This window comes from Zosterops lateralis (assembly GCF_965231275.1).
Source record: "Zosterops lateralis genome assembly, chromosome: 5".
Classification (NCBI taxonomy): domain Eukaryota; kingdom Metazoa; phylum Chordata; class Aves; order Passeriformes; family Zosteropidae; genus Zosterops; species Zosterops lateralis.
In genome coordinates, this window is record NC_139766.1 from 951,852 (window position 1) to 973,236 (window position 21,385).

The 21,385-nt window shown below is 54.1% G+C and overlaps 1 protein-coding gene across 3 annotated transcripts; it reads right to left on the minus strand.

Annotated features, from left to right (window-relative positions):
- Window positions 1-3,252: 3,252 nt before the first annotated feature.
- On the minus strand, window positions 3,253-18,970 carry LOC310909696 (homeobox protein EMX1-like). Of its 3 annotated transcripts, XM_083861791.1 has the most exons (4): window positions 18,408-18,877; window positions 15,251-15,435; window positions 11,985-12,088; window positions 4,917-5,013 (listed from the first exon to the last, which is right to left on the minus strand). In XM_083861791.1, the coding sequence occupies exons 1-4, from the start codon at window positions 18,763-18,765 to the stop codon at window positions 5,010-5,012; spliced, it is 651 nt and encodes a 216-aa protein (XP_083717917.1). In that variant the 5' UTR covers window positions 18,766-18,877; the 3' UTR covers window positions 4,917-5,009. The 3 variants fall into 3 exon arrangements, with proteins under 3 accessions (XP_083717918.1, XP_083717917.1, XP_083717916.1); XM_083861792.1 differs by lacking the exon at window positions 11,985-12,088 and having other exon boundaries at window positions 3,253-5,013; window positions 18,408-18,970; XM_083861790.1 differs by lacking the exons at window positions 4,917-5,013; window positions 11,985-12,088 and adding an exon at window positions 12,108-12,663.
- Window positions 18,971-21,385: the final 2,415 nt, after the last annotated feature.

The window sequence follows — 21,385 nt, forward strand, 5'->3', positions numbered from 1 at the left end:
CACCCCAGGACACCCCAGGACACCCTGGAACACTTCAGGGACACTCCTGGGTGTCCCATCCCTGCAGGTGACACCCCTGGGTGTCCCATCCCTCAGGTGACACTCCTGGGTGTCCCATCCCTGCAGGTGACACCCCTGGGTGTCCCATCCCTTAGGTGACACTCCTGGGTGTCCCATCCCTGCAGGTGACACCCCTGGGTGTCCCATCCCTTAGGTGACACTCCTGGGTGTCCCATCCCTGCAGGGACATTCCTGGGTGTCCCCTCCCAGCGCTCCCAGTCTCTCCCAGTCACTCCCAGTCACTCCCAGTCTCTCCCAGTCACTCCCAGTGCTCCCAGTGCTCCCAGTCTCTCCCAGTCACTCCCAGTCACTCCCAGTCCCTCCCAGTCTCTCCCAGTCTCTCCCAGTCACTCCCAGTCCCTCCCAGTCTCTCCCAGTCTCTCCCAGTCACTCCCAGTCACTCCCAGTCCCTCCCAGTCACTCCCAGTCACTCCCAGTCCCTCCCAGTCTCTCCCAGTCCCTCCCAGTCCCTCCCAGTCCCTCCCAGTCACTCCCAGTCTCTCCCAGTCTCTCCAGTCACTCCCAGTCACTCCCAGTCTCTCCCAGTCACTCCCAGTCCCTCCCAGTCCCTCCCAGTCTCTCCCAGTCACTCCCAGTCTCTCCCAGTCACTCCCAGTCACTCCCAGTCCCTCCCAGTCCCTCCCAGTCTCTCCCAGTCACTCCCAGTCCCTCCCAGTCCCTCCCAGTCACTCCCAGTCACTCCCAGTCTCTCCCAGTCTCTCCCAGTCCCTCCCAGTCACTCCCAGTCACTCCCAGTCACTCCCAGTCTCTCCCAGTCCCTCCCAGTCCCTCCCAGTCACTCCCAGTCACTCCCAGTCTCTCCCAGTCTCTCCCAGTCCCTCCCAGTCCCTCCCAGTCTCTCCCAGTCTCTCCCAGTCACTCCCAGTCCCTCCCAGTCTCTCCCAGTCTCTCCCAGTCACTCCCAGTCACTCCCAGTCACTCCCAGTCCCTCCCAGTCCCTCCCAGTCACTCCCAGTCTCTCCCAGTCTCTCCCAGTCACTCCCAGTCACTCCCAGTCACTCCCAGTCTCTCCCAGTCCCTCCCAGTCACTCCCAGTCTCTCCCAGTCTCTCCCAGTCACTCCCAGTCTCTCCCAGTCCCTCCCAGTGCTCCCAGTCACTCCCAGTCCCTCCCAGTCCCTCCCAGTGCTCCCAGTCACTCCCAGTCACTCCCAGTGCTCCCAGTCACTCCCAGTCTCTCCCAGTCCCTCCCAGTGCTCCCAGTCACTCCCAGTCCCTCCCAGTCCCTCCCAGTGCTCCCAGTCACTCCCAGTCACTCCCAGTCCCTCCCAGTGCTCCCAGTCACTCCCAGTCCCTCCCAGTCCCTCCCAGTGCTCCCAGTCCCTCCCAGTCACTCCCAGTCCCTCCCAGTCTCTCCCAGTCACTCCCAGTCACTCCCAGTCTCTCCCAGTGCTCCCAGTCACTCCCAGTCCCTCCCAGTCACTCCCAGTCTCTCCCAGTCACTCCCAGTCACTCCCAGTGCTCCCAGTCTCTCCCAGTCTCTCCCAGTCACTCCCAGTCACTCCCAGTCCCTCCCAGTCACTCCCAGTCACTCCCAGTGCTCCCAGTCTCTCCCAGTCTCTCCCAGTCTCTCCCAGTCACTCCCAGTCACTCCCAGTCCCTCCCAGTCCCTCCCAGTCTCTCCCAGTCCCTCCCAGTCACTCCCAGTCCCTCCCAGTCCCTCCCAGTCCCTCCCAGTCCGTCCCAGTCCCTCCCAGTCACTCCCAGTGCTCCCAGTCTCTCCCAGTCCCTCCCAGTCCCTCCCAGTCCCTCCCAGTCCCTCCCAGTCTCTCCCAGTCTCTCCAGTCACTCCCAGTCACTCCCAGTCTCTCCCAGTCACTCCCAGTCCCTCCCAGTCCCTCCCAGTCTCTCCCAGTCACTCCCAGTCTCTCCCAGTCACTCCCAGTCCCTCCCAGTCCCTCCCAGTCACTCCCAGTCACTCCCAGTCTCTCCCAGTCTCTCCCAGTCCCTCCCAGTCACTCCCAGTCTCTCCCAGTCACTCCCAGTCTCTCCCAGTCCCTCCCAGTCCCTCCCAGTCACTCCCAGTCACTCCCAGTCTCTCCCAGTCCCTCCCAGTCCCTCCCAGTCTCTCCCAGTCACTCCCAGTCTCTCCCAGTCACTCCCAGTCCCTCCCAGTCACTCCCAGTCTCTCCCAGTCTCTCCCAGTCACTCCCAGTCTCTCCCAGTCTCTCCCAGTCACTCCCAGTCTCTCCCAGTCTCTCCCAGTCCCTCCCAGTCCCTCCCAGTCACTCCCAGTCCCTCCCAGTCCCTCCCAGTCACTCCCAGTCACTCCCAGTCTCTCCCAGTCACTCCCAGTCCCTCCCAGTGCTCCCAGTCTCTCCCAGTCACTCCCAGTCCCTCCCAGTCCCTCCCAGTCCCTCCCAGTCACTCCCAGTCTCTCCCAGTGCTCCCAGTGCTCCCACTCACTCCCAGTCCCTCCCAGTCCCTCCCAGTCCCTCCCAGTGCTCCCAGTCCCTCCCAGTCTCTCCCAGTCCCTCCCAGTCTCTCCCAGTCACTCCCAGTCCCTCCCAGTCTCTCCCAGTCACTCCCAGTCCCTCCCAGTCTCTCCCAGTCCCTCCCAGTCACTCCCAGTCCCTCCCAGTCTCTCCCAGTCCCTCCCAGTCACTCCCAGTCCCTCCCAGTCTCTCCCAGTCCCTCCCAGTCACTCCCAGTCCCTCCCAGTCTCTCCCAGTCCCTCCCAGTCACTCCCAGTCACTCCCAGTCTCTCCCAGTCACTCCCAGTCTCTCCCAGTCTCTCCCAGTCACTCCCAGTCTCTCCCAGTCCCTCCCAGTCACTCCCAGTCTCTCCCAGTCACTCCCAGTCACTCCCAGTCTCTCCCAGTCTCTCCCAGTCACTCCCAGTCACTCCCAGTGCTCCCAGTCACTCCCAGTCTCTCCCAGTCTCTCCCAGTCACTCCCAGTGCTCCCAGTCACTCCCAGTCACTCCCAGTCTCTCCCAGTCTCTCCCAGTCTCTCCCAGTCACTCCCAGTCACTCCCAGTCTCTCCCAGTCACTCCCAGTCTCTCCCAGTCACTCCCAGTCACTCCCAGTCACTCCCAGTCACTCCCAGTCTCTCCCAGTCTCTCCCAGTCACTCCCAGTGTTCCCAGTCACTCCCAGTCACTCCCAGTGTTCCCAGTCACTCCCAGTCTCTCCCAGTGCTCCCAGTGGCCGCCCCGCAGGGACACCGCTGTCCCCTCCCCCGCAGGAATCCAGGTGAGTTCCCATCTGATTTTTTTACCTTTTATTATCATTATTATTAATATTATTATTATTATTATTAATTATCATTTCCACGCAGTAACACTCACTACAGCTGCTACCTACGGATGGGAACGCACGCACACGGGGCGTGGGGAGAGAGAGAGAATAAAATAAATTAAAATAAACCATTAAAAAAAACACAAAAAAAACCCACCAAAAAAAACCAAAAACAAAACAAAACAAAACAAAAAAATAAAATAAAATAAAATAAACCATTTAAAAAAAAAAAAACACAAAAAAACCCACCAAAAAACAAACAAAGAAAAAAACCCCACCAAAAACCCACAAAATAAAATAAAATAAAATAAAATAAACCATTAAAAAACCCCACAAAAAAAACCCCAAAAAGAAACCCCCCCAAAAAAAACCACCAAAAAACCCCAATAAAATAAAATAAAATAAAATAAAATAAACCATTAAAAAAAAACCCAAACAAACCAAACAAACCAAAAAAACCCACCAAAAAACCACGAAAAAAATTAAAATAAAAATAAAATAAAATAAAATAAAATAAACCATTAAAAAACTACCAGAAACCACCAACCCCCCCCAAAAAAAACCAAAAAAAAACCCCCCACCAAGAAACAACCAAAAAATAAAATAAAATAAAATAAAATAAAATATTCAAAAAAAAAAACAAAAAAAAAACCAAGAAAAAAAACAACACAACAAAAAACCCCCAAAAATTAAAATAAAATAAAATAAACCATTAAAAAAACCCAAAAAACCACCAAAAACATCCAAAAAAGAAAAAAAAAAACCACCAAAAAATTAAAATAAAATAAAATAAACCATTAAAAAAAAAAACAAAAAAAAACCCGCCAAAAACACACACACAAAAAAATCTCACCAAAAAACCACAAAAAATTAAAATAAAATAAAATAAAACAAAATATTAAAAAAAACCACAAAAAAAAACCCAGAACAAAAAACACCCCCAAAAATTAAAATAAAAATTAAATTAAAAAAATAAAATGAAATAAAATAAAATAAACCATTTAAAAAAACCCCAAAAAAAAGCCAAAAATTAAAATAAAAAAATTAAAATAAAACAAAATAAACCATTAAAAAAACCCCAAAAAAACCCAAAAAACCCAACCCTCCTCCCTCCAAAAAAAAAAACCCAAAAACAAAACAAAAAAATAAATTAAAAAAAATAATAATAAAAAAATAATTAAAAAAACACAACCCAAACGATGAACCAACGGTGGTGGGGAAAAAAAAAAAAAAAAAAAAAAAAAAAAAAAAAAAAAAATTTCACATTATGATAAGAACGAGTCACTTCAGCTTTTCTCGGGCTCCAGCCCCGAGGAGGACGCGCTCCCTGCAGCCTCTTCTTCCTCCCGGGCTCAGCCGCATCATCTCCCCATCAACCCCTGGAGGGTCCGCACGGCCCGGGGGGGTCGGGCCCGGTCCCCCCGTGGGGAAACGCCTGGGGCCAGCCCCGGCCCCGCTCCCCTCACTGCCCGGCCTCTGTCCCCCCGTCCTGCCCCGGCCTCCTCCGCACGGCCCCGTGGCCCCGCCTTAGTCGTTGGAGGTGACATCGATGTCCTCCCCGCTGGATTGTTTGGTGGCCAAGCGCCATCGGTTGATGTGGTGGGAGCCTTTTTTCTTCTGCTCCGAGTCTGGGCCTTCCTCTTCCAGCTTTTGCCGTTTGTATTTTGTCCTTCTGTTCTGGAACCAGACTTTTACCTGTGTGGGACAGTGGGGAGGGTGGGCTGGGCTGGGCTGGGCTGGGCTGGAAACTGGCCCTGGCCCTGGCCCTGTCCCATCCCTGTCCCTGTCCCTGGCCCTGGCCCTGGCCCTGGCCCTGTCCCATCCCTGTCCCTGTCCCTGTCCCTGGCCCTGGCCCTGTTCTTGTCCCACTCCCTCTCCTTGTCTCTGTTCCCATCTCTGTCCCATTCCCGTCCCTGTCCCATCCCTGTTCCCATTCCCTTCCCTCTCCCTGTCTCTGTTCCTGGTCCCTGTTCCCATCCCTGTCCCTGTCTGTCCTTGTCTGTCCCTGTTTCTGTCCCCATCCATGTCCCTGTCCCATCCCTGTCCCTGTCCCTGTCCCATCCCTGTCCCTGCCCTCATCTGTATCCCCATCCCTGTCCCTGTCCCATCTCTGTCCCTGTCTGTCCCTGTCCCATCCTTGCCCCTGTCCCTCTTCCCATCCCTGTCTCCATCCCCATCCCCTGTCCCCATCCCTGTCCCTGCCCTCATCCATGTCCCCATCCCCATCCTTGTCCCTGGTTCCATCCCTGTCCCTGTCCCTTTCCCATCCCTGTCCCTGTCCCATCTCTGTCCCTGTCTGTCCTTGTCTATCCCTGTCCCCATCCCTGTCCCACCCCTTTCCCCATCCCTGTCCCTGTCCCTTTCCCATCCCTGTTACTGTCCCTGTCCCTGTCCCTGTCCCACTCCCTCTCCTTGTCTCTGTTCCCGTCTCCGTTCCATCCCCATTCCTATCCCTGTCCTCACCCCCATCCCTATTCCGTTCACATTCCTGTCCCTGTCCCTGTTCCCATCCCTGTCTCTGTCTTCATGCCCGTCTCAGTCCCCATCCTTGTCCCTGTCCCATCCCTGTCCCTGTCTGTCCTTGTCTGTCCCTGTTTCTGTTCCTGTCCCTTTCCCGTCCCTGTCTCTGTCCTCATGCCCATCCCTGTCCCATTCCTGTCCCTGTCCCACCTCTTTCCCCTGTCCCCATCCCTGTCCCTGTTCCCATTCCTTTCCCCTGTCCCCATCCCTGCCCCTGTCCCTGTTCCCATCCCTGTCCCCATTCCTGTCCCATCCCCATCTCTGTCCCATCCCTCCAGGAGCTCTCCCACAGCCACCCTGCCGTGCCTCAGTTTCTCACGGCAAGGTGGGACACAGGGGACAAATGTGATGATTATGGGATCCCTGGATATCCCAGTGTCCCCTCCTGGCTTTGGGGCGATTATGGGATCCCTGGATATCCCTGGGGTGATTATGGGATCCCTGGATATCCCAATGTCCCGTCACAGCTTTGGGGTGATTATGGGATCCCTGGATATCCCGGTGTCCCCTCACAGCTTTGGGGTGATTATGGGATCCCTGGATATCCCTGGGGTGATTATGGGATCCCTGGATATCCCAATGTCCCGTCACAGCTTTGGGGTGATTATGGGATCCCTGGATATCCCGGTGTCCCCTCACAGCTTTGGGGTGATTATGGGATCCCTGGATATCCCTGGGGTGATTATGGGATCCCTGGATATCCCAATGTCCCGTCACAGCTTTGGGGTGATTATGGGATCCCTGGATATCCCAATGTCCCCTCCTGGTTTGGGGATGATTATGGGATCCCTGGATATCCCAATGACCCCTCACAGCTTTGGGGTGATTATGGGATCCCTGGATATCCCTGGGGTGATTACGGGATCCCCGGACACCCCGGTGTCCCCTCCTGGAGCTGTCCCTGCAGGGACAGAGCAGCCCTGGCCGGGGGCTCGGGGCCGGCTGGGAATCCCAGCCACTCTGTGATTAATAATTAATAATTAACAATTAACAATTAACAATTAACGGAGCGAATGCCTGGGAATCGCAGGAGGAGAAAGATGCCCAGATAGAGCAGCAGAGTGGCCCAGGGCTGGCAGTTGTCCCCACCACCCCAAAAACTGTCCCCAACAAACTACTGCCACCTCTCAGCCCTGTAGAAACCCCGGGGGGTGAAGGACATGGGGTGACACCTGTGACAGAGGCCACCAGCCCAGGGGACAGCCCTGACAGCCCCAGAGCCCTCACCCCAGGCTGGGCCGTGCTGGGTGGGGACAGGGGGGTGGCAGGTGCCAATCCCAGCCCTGTCCCGGCTGTCACTGCTGCCAGGATGTGACAGCCACAGCCAGGACCCCTGGGATGACCCTCAGAGCAATCCCCACACTATAGCCAGGGAAATGATGGATTGGGATGGGAATGATGGACTGGGGTGGGAATGATGGATTGGGATGGGAATGATGGACTGGGATGGGAATGATGGCCTGGGATGGGAATGATGGGCTGGGGTGGGAATGATGGGCCAGGGGTGGGAATGATGGACTGGGGTGGGAATGATGGACTGGGGTGGGAATGATGGCCTGGGATGGGAATGATGGACTGGGATGAGAATGATGGACTGGGATGGGAATGATGGGCTGGGGTGGGAATGATGGGCCAGGGTTGGGAATGATGGATTGGGATGGGAATGAGGGACTGGGATGGGAATGCTGGACTGGGGTGGGAATGATGGGCCAGGATGGGAATGCTGGACTGGGGTGGGAATGATGGGCCAGGATGGGAATGATGGACTGGGGTGGGAATGATGACAATGGGATGGGAATGCTGGACTGGGGTGGGAATGCTGGACTGGGATGGGAATGATGAACCAGGATGGGAATGATGGATTGGGATGGGAATTTCAGCCTGGGAATGTTGGCCTGTGCTGCACCAGGAAGGCTCCGGAGCAGGGATCAGGCTGTGCCTGTGGTTGGTGCTCAAGGACAGGGGGAAAGGGCCGATGATCCCGGTCCAGCATTCCCATCCCAGTCCATCATTCCCATCCTGGCCCATCATCCCCATCCCGGTCCAGCATTCCCATCCCAGTCCAGCATTCCCACCCCAGTCCATCATTCCCATCCCATCCATCATTCCCATCCCAGTCCATTATTCCCATCCCAGTCCCTCATTCCCACCCCAATCCAGCATTCCCATCCTGGTCCATCATTCCCAGCTTGGGGTCCAGCATTCCCAGTTCAGGTCCAGCACTCCCCAGCCACAGCCCTTGGCTTTCCCTGCCTCGGGACGTGCCCCGTTCCCTCCTGGGACAGGACCCCCGGCCTTTCCCAGCGCCGGGACAATCCCGGGACAATCCCAGGACAATCCTGGGACAATCCCAGGACAATCCCGGGACAATCCCAGGACAATCCTGGGACAATCCCAGGACAATCCCGGGACAATCCGGGACAATCCCGGGACAATCCCGGGACAATCCCGGGACAATCCCAGGACAATCCTGGGACAATCCCGGGACAATCCGGGACAATCCCGGGACAATCCCGGGACAATCCGGGACAATCCCGGGACAATCCCGGGACAATCCCGGGACAATCCCGGGACAATCCCAGGACAATCCTGAGCCGGCACCTTTCATTCAACTCTCTGTGAACTTTAATCAAAGCTCGCAGGGAGCAGGGGAGTTGCCTCATCCCTAAATTCTGGAAGGGAAACCGAGGCCAAAAGCGATTGAACTGATCCGGAGCGGGGCTGGGGAGCGGCGGGATGAGGCTCCCGGGATTCCCAGGATGTTTCTGGCCTTGGAGGAGCTCCCGGAGCCCAGGGTCACGTCCCGGGGCTGGTTGTGTCCCCCAGGGTCACCTCCCAGCCCTGTCACTCCCGGGGCTGGCTCTGTCCCCTGGGGTCACCTTCCAGCCCAGTTGTGTCCCCTAGGGTCACCTCCCGGGGCTGGCTGTGTCCCCTGGGGTCACCTCCCAGCCCTGCCACTCCCTGGGGCTGGCTCTGTCCCCCAGGGTCACCTCCCGGGGCTGGTTGTGTCCCCCAGGGTCACCTCCTGCCCTGCCACTCCTGGGGCTGGTTCTGTCCCCAAGTGTCACCTCCCAGCCCAGTTGTGTCCCCCAGGGTCACCTCCCAGCCCCTCCATGCTTGGGGCTGGCTGTGTCCCCAAGTGTCACCTTCCAGCCTTGCCATGCCCAGGGCTGACTCTGTCCCCCAGGGTCACCTCCTGGCCCTGTCACTCTGTCCCCAGGGTCACCTCCCAGCCCTGTCACTCCCTGGGGCTGGCTCTGTCCCCCAGGGTCACCTCCCAGCCCTGCCACTCTGTCCCCAGGGTCACCTCCCAGCCCTGTCACTCCCAGAGCTGGCTCTGTCCCCTGAAGGCCACCACGGCCACAGGGACATTGTGCAGAATCAGCCCTGGCCCTGAGGTGTCATTGCCACCACCACGCCAGGGACAATGACAATCCGTGTGGAGCTTTCCCAGGAGGTGACACAAAGGCTGAGAGCACCGGGATGGGGCTGGGTGGGGACAGAGGGGACCTGTCCTGCTGGCACAGGGTGACACCACCCCTGCTGGGTTGTCACCCCAAGTGCCACCACCACAAGTGTCAGTGCTGACCTCGGCCTGTCCCCACTGTCCCCGAGGGGACTTTCCTCCTGAAAACTCCTCAAAATTCTGCTGGGTTTGTTCTTGGGGACAGTTCTCAGGGGGAGGGGACAACTGCCAGCCCTGGGCCACTCTGCTGCTCTATCTGGGCATCTTTCTCCTCCTGTGGTTCCCAGGCATTCGCTCCGTTAATTGTTAATTGTTAATTATTAATTATTAATCACAGAGTGGCTGGGATTCCCAGCCGGCCCCGAGCCCCCGGCCAGGGCTGCTCTGTCCCTGCAGGGACAGCTCCAGGAGGGGACACCGGGGTGTCCGGGGATCCCGTAATCACCCCAGGGATATCCAGGGATCCCATAATCATCCCAAAACTGTAGGGGGACACTGGGATATCCAGGGATTCCATTATTACCCCAGGGATATCCAGGGATCCCATAATCATCTCAAAGCTGTGGGGGGACATTGGGATATCCAGGGATTCTGTAATCATCCCAAAACCAGGAAGGGACATTGGGATATCCAGGGATCCCATCATCACCCCAAAACCAGGAGGAGACATTGGGATATCCAGGGATCCCATAAACACCCCAAAGCTGTGAAGGGACAGTGGGATATTGGGGGATCCCATCATCACCCCAGGGATATCCAGGGATCCCACAATCATCCCAAAACCCGGAGGGGACACTGGGGTATTGAGGGATCCCATAACCACCCCAAAGGCAGGAGGGGACATTGAGATGTCCACGGATCCCATAAACATGCCAATGATGTGAGGGGACACTGGGATATCCAGGGATTCCATTATTACCCCAAAACCAGAAGGGGACACTGGGATATCCAGGGATCCCATAAACACCCCAGGGATATCCAGGGATCCCATAATCACCCCAAAACCAGCAGGGGACACTGGGATATCCAGGGATCCCATTGTCACCCCAAAACCAGCAGGGGACACTGGGCTATACGGAGACTCCATAAAAATCCCAAAGCTGTGGGGGCACCCTGGGATGCACAGTGACTCCACCATCACCCCAAAGCTGTGAGGGGACACTAGGATGTCCAGAGACTCCGTGAACACCCCAAATTCCCTGTGGCAGGAGCCAGGGGGAGGCCTCTGCTTTGGGAATGGAGATTTGGGACCTCAAATGGGGTTTGCCCCGAGAGCTGCTGGGGCTGGAGCGGCTCTGCTGGGGGAATTCTGGGGATCCCACAGGGTTTGGGATCCCTGCTGATCTCACAGAACCCACAGGATTTGGGATCCCTGCTGATCCCACAGATCCCACAAGGGCCTGGGATCCCTGTTGATCCTGGATCATCCATAGGGCCTGGAATCTCTGCTGATCCCAGAGAATTCACAGAGTCTGGGATCCCTCCTGATCCCACAGCACCCAAAGGGTTTGGGATCCCTGCTGATCCTGGATCACCCACAGGGTTTGGGATCCCTGCTGATCCCACAGTCCCTGGGATCCCTCCTGATCTCACAGGGCCTGGGATCCCTGCTGATCCCACAGGGTTTGGGATCTCTCCGGATCCCACAGGGCTGGGATTCCTCCTGATCCTGGATCATCCATAGGGCCTGGAATCTCTGCTGATCCCAGAGAATTCACAGAGTCTGGGATCCCTCCCGATCCCACAGTCCCTGAGATCCCTGCTGATCCTGGATCACCCACAGGGTTTGGGATCCCTGCTGATCTCACAGGGGTTGGGATCTCTCCTGATCCCACAGGATCTGGGATCCCTGCTGATCTGGGATCATCCATAGGGCCTGGAATCTCTGCTGATCCCAGAGGATTCACAGAGTCTGGGATCCCTCCTGATCCCACAGTCCCTGAGATCCCTGCTGATCCTGGATCACCCACAGGGTTTGGGATCCCTGCTGATCCCACAGCACCCACCCTGACTGGGATCCCTCCTGATCCCACGGGGTTTGGGATCCCTGCTGATCCTGGATCACCTACAGGATCTGGGATCCCTGCTGATCCCACAGAACCCACAGGATCTGGGATCCCTCCTGATCCCACAGGATCTGGGATCCCTCCTGATCCCACAGGATCTGGGATCCCTGCTGATCCCACAGAACCCACAGGATCTGGGATCCCTCCTGATCCCACAGGGTTTGGGATCCCTGCTGACCCCACAGAACCCACAGGAGCTGGGATCCCTGCTGACCCCACAGGGTTTGGGATCCCTGCTGACCCCACAGGGTTTGGGATCCCTGCTGATCCCACAGTCCCTGAGATCCCTGCTGATCCCAGTCCCCCCCTGCCCAGCCCCGCACCCCCAGCTCGATGTCCCCCCGGTGTCCCCATCCCACCCCATCCCCCTGTGGCTCCTGTTGCTCAGACCCCCCTCATCCCCTCCCCGCCCCTTCTCCCCCTGACCCCCCCCATGGAACACCTGGATTTGTGCCCTGAGCCGCATTTCCTTCCCCCAATCCCTTTGATTTTGCTGTTGTTCCGCTCTCCCCCCGAATTAATGCAGGGCTGGGAAGGGTTAAACACCTGCACCGTCCCCTCTCCACATCCCAAAGGCATTTCCTGGTGCTGGGCAGGACCTGAGCCCTTCTCACCTTCCCTGGCCTGCTCCAGGTGTTGCTGGCACAGCCCAAAGGGCAAAATTCCCTTTTTTCAAGAGGAAAAGCTGCTGGGAATTAGGGCCAGGCAGAGCCGTGACCTGGGAATTGTTAAATCAGTGAAAAAAATGATAAAAAAAGTCCCAAAAACTGTCAGCTCAGGTGTGAGGCCCCGGGTGAAACCACAGGTGTGTCACACCAGGATGGGTGTCAGGGATGGTTTTGCAGGGAAATTTGATTCCATGCGGGATTTATCACTGAATATTTAATAAATAATAATAAAAATAATAGTTATAATATTCTGGGTTTGGCAGAGTTACTGTCCCACTCCTCCAATCTCAATATTTGGGTGTATCCCATCCCTCGTTACACGGGGATTATTTCCCTGCAGGTAATTAAAAATTAAATTTAAATAAAGATATATATTTTTAAAATTATATTTCCAAAACCACAAAACAGAAGGGAAAAAAATAAAATAAAATAAAATAAAAATAAAAATAAAATAAAATAAAATAAAATAAAATAAAATAAATAAAATAAAATAAATGTTTCCCTGCTGCCTTCAAGCCCCAGATCCATGAGAAGGACAGGAACCTTTCTCGTTTTCCCTGTTCTCTCTCCCTGCCAACAACAGCAGCTTCCCAAAATCCTGGAAAACACCACTCTGCCAAACAAGCTGCAGCACATTAAAAAAAAAAAAAATTAAAATTAAAAAATATTTATGTGACTTCTTTGCACTGGGAAATCTCCCTGGGATTTGGGTCGGGGATGCCGCTGAATTTCCCCAATAAATGACATTGTTGGGTTTAAGGCTCCGGGCGATGCTGGAAAAGGCTGAGCTCCCCCTGGGGCACCCACAGCTGCTTTTCCCACCCCGACAAGTCCTTGGTTGATCTTTGACCTTTGGGTTTTGTCCTTTTTTTCCTCCATTCCGGTAGGAAAGGACTGGAGTCGATATCGGCACCGAGGCCCGAAAGCCGCGGGGTTGGATTGGGACGGCATCACCATTTTTGGGGATCCAAAAACCCTCAGGATTTAAACTCCCTGGGGGATTTTTTGGGGGGCTCAGGGACAGCCACAGCTGCTCCTTCCCGGTGTCCCTGTGGTTGATCTTTGACCTTTGGGTTTTGCCCTTTTTTTTTCCCTTTTTTCCTCCATTCCAGCAGAAAGGGACCAGAGTCGATATCGGCACCGAGGCCCGAAAGCCGCGGGGTTGGATTGGGACGGCATCACCATTTTTGGGGATCCAAAAACCCTCAGGATTTAAACTCCCTGGGGGATTTTTGGGGGGGCTCAGGGACAGCCACAGCTCTGCTCCTTCCCGCTGTCCCCGTGGCGGTGACATTTTTCCCTCCCAGGAACTCCCAGGGATCCGTCTGGAGGTTTTGTTTGGCAGAGCCTGGGCAAGGCTGAGCCAGGCGGGTGCTGGGAACACCCACGGCTCCGGTTTTATTTCCCAATTAAACCAAAGCTTCAAAAAAAATTTCAATTAATTCAACACGCAGGCCCAACCACCTCGGTGGAATTTGGGGAAAACTTTCTCCCTGCCCTCAGCTGCGGGATCTCCCGGGAAATAAATTCTCCTTCCGCTGGAGGGTTTGGGAACAGCCGCTTATGGGGACAGTGAGATGTCAACCCCAAATTCCCTCATTTTTCCCCACTTTTCCTTTCATCCTTGTGCTTCTCCTGGGTCTCCTCATATTGAAATTCCTGAGAATTGTCTGTTCTGATCCCAAAAATCTCACCCAAACCCAGCAGCACCATCACACCCATCCAGAATTCCAGGTGTTGGTGCATGGACAGACCCAAAATCACGATTTTTCCAGCTTTCCAGGGAAACCTTCAAGCTGCTGCTCCTTTCCTAACCAGAATTTTAAACCCAGAAATTCCTCCCAAGGTAAAAAAAAAACCAAAACAAAACATCTCAAACTGGTGAGAAACAAGAGCAGAAAAGCGCTGCGGAGATTGGGACGGTGCTGGGGTTACATTCCCAACCCCAAACCTGCCACAGCTTCTGTAAAACCCTATAAAAACCCCAAATATACCCCAACAAAGCCCGCAGGGTTTGGGGCTTCCTGAGCAATCCCAGCTGGGATTTCACCCAGAGGAGCCGTGCGGGTTTGGGGCTGTTGGCACAGGATTTAACCCAGAGGAGCCGTGCGGGTTTGGGGCAGGAGTTGTGCGGGTTTGGGGCCATTGGCTGTGTGGGTTTGGGGTCACTGGCACAGGATTTCACCCAGAAGAACCGCAGAGTTTGGGGCTGTTGGCACAGGATTTCACACTGGAGAGTTGTGTGTGTTTGGGGCCATTGGTACAGGATTTCACCCAGAGGAGCTGTGCGGGTTTGGGGCCATTGGCTGTGCGGGTTTGGGGTTGTTGGCACAGGATTTCACACAGAAGAACCACAGAGTTTGGGGTTGTTGGCACAGGATTTCACATAGAAGAGCTGTACAGGTTTGGGGCAGGAGCCGTGCAGGTTTGGGGCCGTTGGCACAGGATTTCACCCAGAACAGCCGTGTGGATTTGGGGCGATTCGCCGTGTGGTTTTGCGGCTGTTGGCACAGGATTTCATACAGAAGAACCGCAGAGTTTGGGGCTGTTGGCACAGGATTTCACACAGAAGAGCCGTGTGAGTTTGGGGCTGTTGGCACAGGATTTCACTCAGAAGAGCCGTGTGGATTTAGGGCTGTTGATACAGGATTTCACCCAGAGGAGCCGTGCGGGTTTGGGGCCGTTGGCACAGGATTTCACTCAGAAGAGCCATGCAGGTTTGGGGTCATTGGCCGTGTGGGTTTGGAGTTGTTGGCACAGGATTTCACACAGAGGAGCTGTACAGGTTTGGGGCAGGAGCTGTGTGGATTTCGGGCTGTTGGCACAGGATTTCACCCAGAAGAACCGCAGAGTTTGGGGTTGTTGGCACAGGATTTCACATAGAAGAGCCGTGCGGGTTTGGGGCTATTGGCACAAGATTTCACCCAGAAGTACCGTGTGGATTTGGGACCTTTGGCACAGGATTTCACTCAGAAGAGCTGTACGGGTTTGGGGTTATTGGCACAAGATTTCACCCAGAAGAGCCGCGCAGGTTTGGGACCTTTGGCACAGGATTTCACTCAGAAGAGCCGTGTGGGTTTGGGGTTATTGGTACAGGATTTCACCCAGAAGAGCCGTGCAGGTTTGGGACCTTTGGCACAGCGCGGTTGTGGATCTGGGCCATGCTGGGACACACCGAGGGGACACTTTGGGGACAAACAAGGTGACCCTACCTGTGTCTCGGACAGGCTGAGGCTGCTGGCCAGCTGCTTGCGCTCGGCTCCCACCACGTAGTGATTCTTCTCGAAGGCTCTTTCCAGGCGCAGCAGCTGCGACGGGGAAAAGGCCGTGCGGATGCGCTTGGGCTTGCGGGCAAAGGGGCCGTGCAGCAGGAGACTCTCCTGGGACACCTCGCTCCCTGTGGGAACACACAAAGATCAGGGAAGGTGGTTTTCCTGCCCTCTGATATGGGAAGGGTATAAATAAAAAGGGGATTTTGGTGTTTGGCCTCGGTTGGAAAGTGCGGTTTGGGTCCGCGGGGTTGGTTCTGGTGGTTGGGAGGTTGGAGAGAGAGAGAGAGGGAAAAAGGAAGGGAAAAAATAGAGAAGGGATGGATGGAGAGAGGGAAAGAAGGCGAAAAAACAGAGAAGGGATGGATGGAGAGAGGGGAAAAAAGGTGGGAGGCAGAGGGGAATAAATACTGAGACAGAGAGACGGAGGAAAAAACTGAGACGGAGAAAAAGAAACTGAGATGGAGAAAAAACTGAGACAGAGAAAAAAATTGAGATGGAGAAACAGAGGAAAAAACTGAGACAGAGAGATAGAGAAAAACTGAGACGGAGGAAAAAAACAACTGAGACGGAGGAAAAAAACCTGAGACGGCGGAAAAAACTGAGGTGGAGGAAAAGAAATTGAGACGGAGAAAAAAAACTGAGATGGAGAGACAGAGAAAAACTGAGATGGAGGAAAAGAAACTGAGACGGAGGAAAAAAACTGAAATGGAGAGAAAAAGAAACAGACGGAGGAAAAAACTGAGATGGAGAGAAAAAACTGAGATGGAAGAAAAGAAACTGAGACGGAAGAAAAAAAGAACTGAGATGGAGAGAAAAAAGAAATGATAAAATAGGAGGAAGAGTGAGAAAGTGACGGGGGGAAAATGGAAAAGGAAAACTGAGAAGGAAAAAAGTGGAAGGAGGGAGAAAGAAGGAGGGAAGGGGACGAGGAAAGGGAGGAGAAAAGTGGGAAAGCGATAAAAAAAGAGGGAAAGAAAGAAAAAGGAGGAAAAGAAGGAAAAGAAAGAGACAAGAAATGGGGAAAGGCAAAAAGAAGGAAAGAACGAGAGAAGGAAAGGAGCAAAGCGAGCGGCCAAAACAAGGAGGAAAGAAAGGAAAACAAGGGGAGAAAAAGCAAATTAAAGGCGGCCGGAGGACACAGGACACAGGGACAGGCCCGGGGGCTCCGGGGACACGCCACAGCCTCAACCCCCCGAGGAGCCCCGGGGACAAACCGGGATTTGGTGCCGAGCAGATAAAAATAATCCGGGCTGGGGGAAGCCCCCGGCACCGCGGCGGGATGGAGAGGAAAAAAATAGAGAGAGAAAAAAAAAAAAAAGAAAATTAAAATCAGACAAAATATATATATGAGGGGGGAAAAAAAAAAGGGAAAAAAATGAGGCGGATAAAGAAAGGAGAAGGAGGAAAATAAGGAGAGGAAAGAGCCGAGAGAAGGAAAATAAAGATTTTTTAAAAAAATAGAGATGGGATTGGAAAATTAGGAGAAGGAACGAAGGAAAGAATGAACGGAGCAAAACAAGAAAGTGAAGGAAAGAAAGTGAAGAAAGGAAAGGAAGAAAAGGAAGGAAAGAAAGGAAGGAAGGAAGGAAGGAAGGAAGGAAGGAAGGAAGGAAGGAAGGAAGGAAGGAAGGAAGGAAGGAAGGAAGGAAGGAAAGAAAGAAAGAAAGAAAGAAAGAAAGAAAGAAAGAAAGAAAGAAAGAAAGAAAGAAAGAAAGAAAGAAAGAAAAGAAATAAAGAGAGAAGAGAAGAGAAGAGAAGAGAAGAGAAGAGAAGAGAAGAGAAGAGAAGAGAAGAGAAGAGAAGAGAAGAGAAGAGAAGAGAGAAAAAAGAAATAAAGAGAAAAAAGGAATAAAGAGAAAAAATAAAGAGAAAAAAAAGAAGCGAGAGAGCAAAAAAAAAAAATAAAAAACCCACATAATCAAAGCAGATCCGTGTGCGCAGCCGAGATCCGCCGCACCAAAACCCTTCCTTCTCTCCCGGGAAGGAAAAACCCAAAGCCCAAAGTCCCGGAGGCGGCGGCGGAGCTCGGGGAGAGACGCTGGAATGGGACTGAGAGGGGTCACCCAGACCTGCCACGGGCCTGGCACTGCGGGAAACCACCCAGGGGGTCGGAAAAACAGAGGATTTGGGGATTCGGGATCAGCGGGGATTCACATCACCGGGAATTCGGGATCAGAGGGGATTTGGAAGCACCGGGGATTCGGAAACATAGAGGATTTGGAAGTAGCGGGGATTTGGAAGAACCAGGAATTGGGGATCATAGAGGATTCAAAACACCGGGAATTCGGAAACACGGAGGATTCGGGGATTTGGGATCAGCGGGGATTTGGAAACACAGAGGATTCAAATCACCGGGAAGTCGGAAACACTGAGGATTTGGAATCACAGAGGATTTGGAAGCGCCGGGAGCTTGGAAACACCGAGAATTCACAGACACGGAGGATTTGGAAACACAGAGGATTTGGAGGCACCGGGAATTTGGAAACACTGGGAATTCACAAACACCGAGGATTTGGAAACACAGAGGATTTGGAAACACAGAGGATTTGGAAGTACCGGGGATTCACAAACACGGAGGATTTGGAAACACAGAGGGTTTGGAAACACCGGGGATTCGGAATCAGCGGGGATTTGGAAAAACCAAGGATTCGCAAACACTGAGGATTTGGAAGTAGCGGGGATTCGGAATCAGCAGGGATTTGGAAAAACCAAAGATTCGCAAACACCGAGGATTTGGAAGCACCAGGGATTCACAAACACCAAGGACTCGAAATCACAGAGGATTTGGAAGTACCGAGGATTCAGAACCACCGGGTGCTCGGAAACACCGAGAATTCCCAAACACCGAGGATTTGGAAGTATTGAGGATTCAGAACCACCGAGCGCTCAAAAACACCGACAATCCCCAACCACCGACCCCGGAGCTCCCGCAACACCGACAGCAACAGGTCGTGCCCTACAACCCGACCCCCTAAAAAGAAATAAAAACCCCTTTCCATCCATCCATCCATCCATCCATCCATCCATCCATCCATCCATCCATCCCAAACCCCTCCATCCATCCCAAACCCCCAAATCCCCCCGAATTCTCTCTCACCTTGGAATCGATGACCGAAGAAGCGATTCCGCAGCACCCAGGGGTAAAAGTTGAGCGGATCTCGGTGTTGAGGCCCGAAAAAGGGGTGAGGGGGAGGCAAAGCTGAACCCCCCAATTGGGGAGGCCCTACGGGCAGAGCTGGGTGTCCCACGGCCTCGGGGAAAAGCAGCTCGGAGCTGCCGTAAAGAGCCCGGCCTGATGTTCCTCCGGGAAAGCCGGGGGTGAAGGCGGCGCTGGTGTCGGTGGGAATGGGGTAGGAAAGTGTGGAAGGGCGATTGGGGTCCTCGGGGCCCAGCGGGGTGTCTTTGCCCACCAGGGACTCGATGGTGAAGCAGCGCTTGGAGGATGGTTGGAACATGGTGTGAGCCGGGGGATGAGCGGTTTTGGGTGTGTGTGTGTGTGTGTGTGTAAGAAACCTCCCCCTGGGCACGGTGAGCGCACACACACACACACACACACACACACAGAGCACACACACACACACAGAGCACACACACACACACACACACACAGAGATGAGGCCCGCACCCCTCCCTCCCCTCCCTCCCCTCCCTCTCCCTTCCCTTCCCTTCCCTCCGCCCCCGCCCACCCGTGGGAACCCACGCGGGGCCCCAAAAATACCGGGCGGTACCTGCGGGGACACGGAGGGGCCGCCTCACCTGAGAGCCCGAGGAGGAGAGGGAGGAGGGATGGGAGGGGAGGGCAGGGAGAGAATGAGGGGACGGGATGGGGAGGGCAGGGAATGCGGGGATGGGATAAGGAGAGCAGAGAATGCGGGGACGGGATGAGGAAAGCAGGGATGGGATGAGAACAAGGATGGGGTAAGGAGGGCAGGGATGGGATGGGATGGGATGGGATGGGATGGGATGGGATGGGATGGGATGGGATGGGATGGGATGGGGATGGGATGGGGAGAGCAGAGAATGCGGGGACGGGATGGGGAGGGCAGGAATGGGATGGGGAAAGCAGGGAAGGGATTAGGAGGACAGGCAGAGAATGAGGGGACGGGATAAGGAAAGCGGGGACGGGATGAGGAAAGCAGGGACGGGATGAGGAAGGCAGGAAAGGGATAAGGAAGGCAGGAAAGGTATGAGGAGAGCAGGGAAGGGATGGGGAGAGCAGGGATGGGATGGGGAAGGGAAGGAAGGGATGGGGAGGGCAGGCAGAGAATGCGGGGACGGGATGAGGAAAGCAGGGACGGGATGAGGAAAGCAGGGACGGGATGAGGAAAGCAGGGATGGGGTAAGGAAGGGAAGGAAGGGATGGGGAGGGCAGGGAAGGGATGAGGAAAGTAGGAATGGGGTAAGGAGGGAAGGGATGAGAACAGGGAGGGCAGAAATATAATGGGATTAGGGGGGCAGAGAATGCGGGGACGGGATAAGGAAAGCAGGGATGGGATAAGGAAAGCAGGGATGGGATGAGGAAAGCACGGATGGGATGGGGAAAGCAGGGATGGGATGAGGAAAGCAGGGATGGGATGAGGAAAGCACGGATGGGGTAAGGAAGGGAAGGAAGGGATGGGGAGGGCAGGGAAGGGATGAGGAAAGTAGGAATGGGGTAAGGAGGGAAGGGATGAGGAGGGAAGGAGGGGATGAGGAAGGCAGGGATGGGATGGAGAAGGCAGGGAAGGGATAGGGAGGGCAGGAAAGGGATGAGGAGAGCAGGGAAGCGGATGCAGGGACGGGATGGGGAAAACAGGGACGGGATGGGCAGGGGAGGAAATTAAGGGATGGGATGGGGAGGGCAGGGAAGAGATGAGGAGGGCAAAGAATGCAAGGGCGGGATAGGGAGGGCAGGGAAGGGATGGGGAAGGCAGCGGAGGCAGCGCCGGGATGGAAGAGCAGGAAAAAGTTGGGATGGGAAGGGATGAGCAGGGTCAGGACCAGCAGTGCGAGGCAGAGGAGACAGAGCCGGGTAAGGACGGGCAAAAGGCACCGGGGGAGGACAGGGGGGGACAGGGAAGGGACACAGGGAGGACAGGGGAGGACAGGGGACACAGGGACAGCAGAGAAGGGGCACAGGGGACACAGGGAGGACAGGGGAGGACAGGGGACACAGGGACAGCCGGGAGGGGCACAGGGGACACAGGGAGCCGGGAAAGGCCCGGGGGACACGGGGAGATGGGGCAGGAAGGGCAGGAGGGGCAGGAAAGGGGAGAAAGGGGAGTCACAGGAGGCACAGGAGGCACAGGAGGCTCAGGAGGCAAAAGGACTCAAAGAGCGCCCGAAGAACTGGCCTGGAGCCGCTCCCGCGGGGGCGCCGCCGAGTTCTGGCAAAGGGGCTGCGGCTGCCGGAGGATTTTCCCTCTCTCTTTAAAAAAAAAAACTTAAAAAATATTTTAAAAATCCTCAATTTTTTTTTTCCTTTGGTTTCCTTTTTTTTTTTTTCCTTCTTCTTCTTTTTTTTCTTCTTCTTTTTTTTTCTTCTTTTTTTTTTTCTTTTTTTTTTTCTTTTTTTTTTTTTTTCTTTCTTTTTTTTTTTTTTTTTTTTTTTTTTTTTTTTTTTCTTCTTTTTTTTTTTTTCTTTTTTTTTTTCTATTTAAATAAACCACCCAGCCCTTCCCGGCCCCGCAGGGAGAGGAGAACCAGGTAAAACCTTCCCCCTCCTTCTCCCTCCGCGCAAACTCCGCGTAACCCTTTCCTCCAACGCAAACCTCTGGAAAATTAAAAATAAATTAAAAATAACCCCTCAAATCTCCCGAAAAGCGGCGATTTTTGGCCGATCCGAGTTCACTCCGCACTTTGGTTCTGCTCGGAGTTTTTTTTTTTTGGTTTTTTTTGTCCTTCCCTCCCCTCCCAAAACAAAAGGGGGTTGAAAAGTCCATTTTCCACTTGGATGGATCGAAATAACCCCGGGAGAGAAAAAAGGAAAGGAAAGGAAAGGAAAGGAAAGGAAAGGAAAGGAAAGGAAAGGAAAGGAAAGGAAAGGAAAGGAAAGGAAAGGAAAGGAAAGGAAAGGAAAGGAAAGGAAAGGAAAGG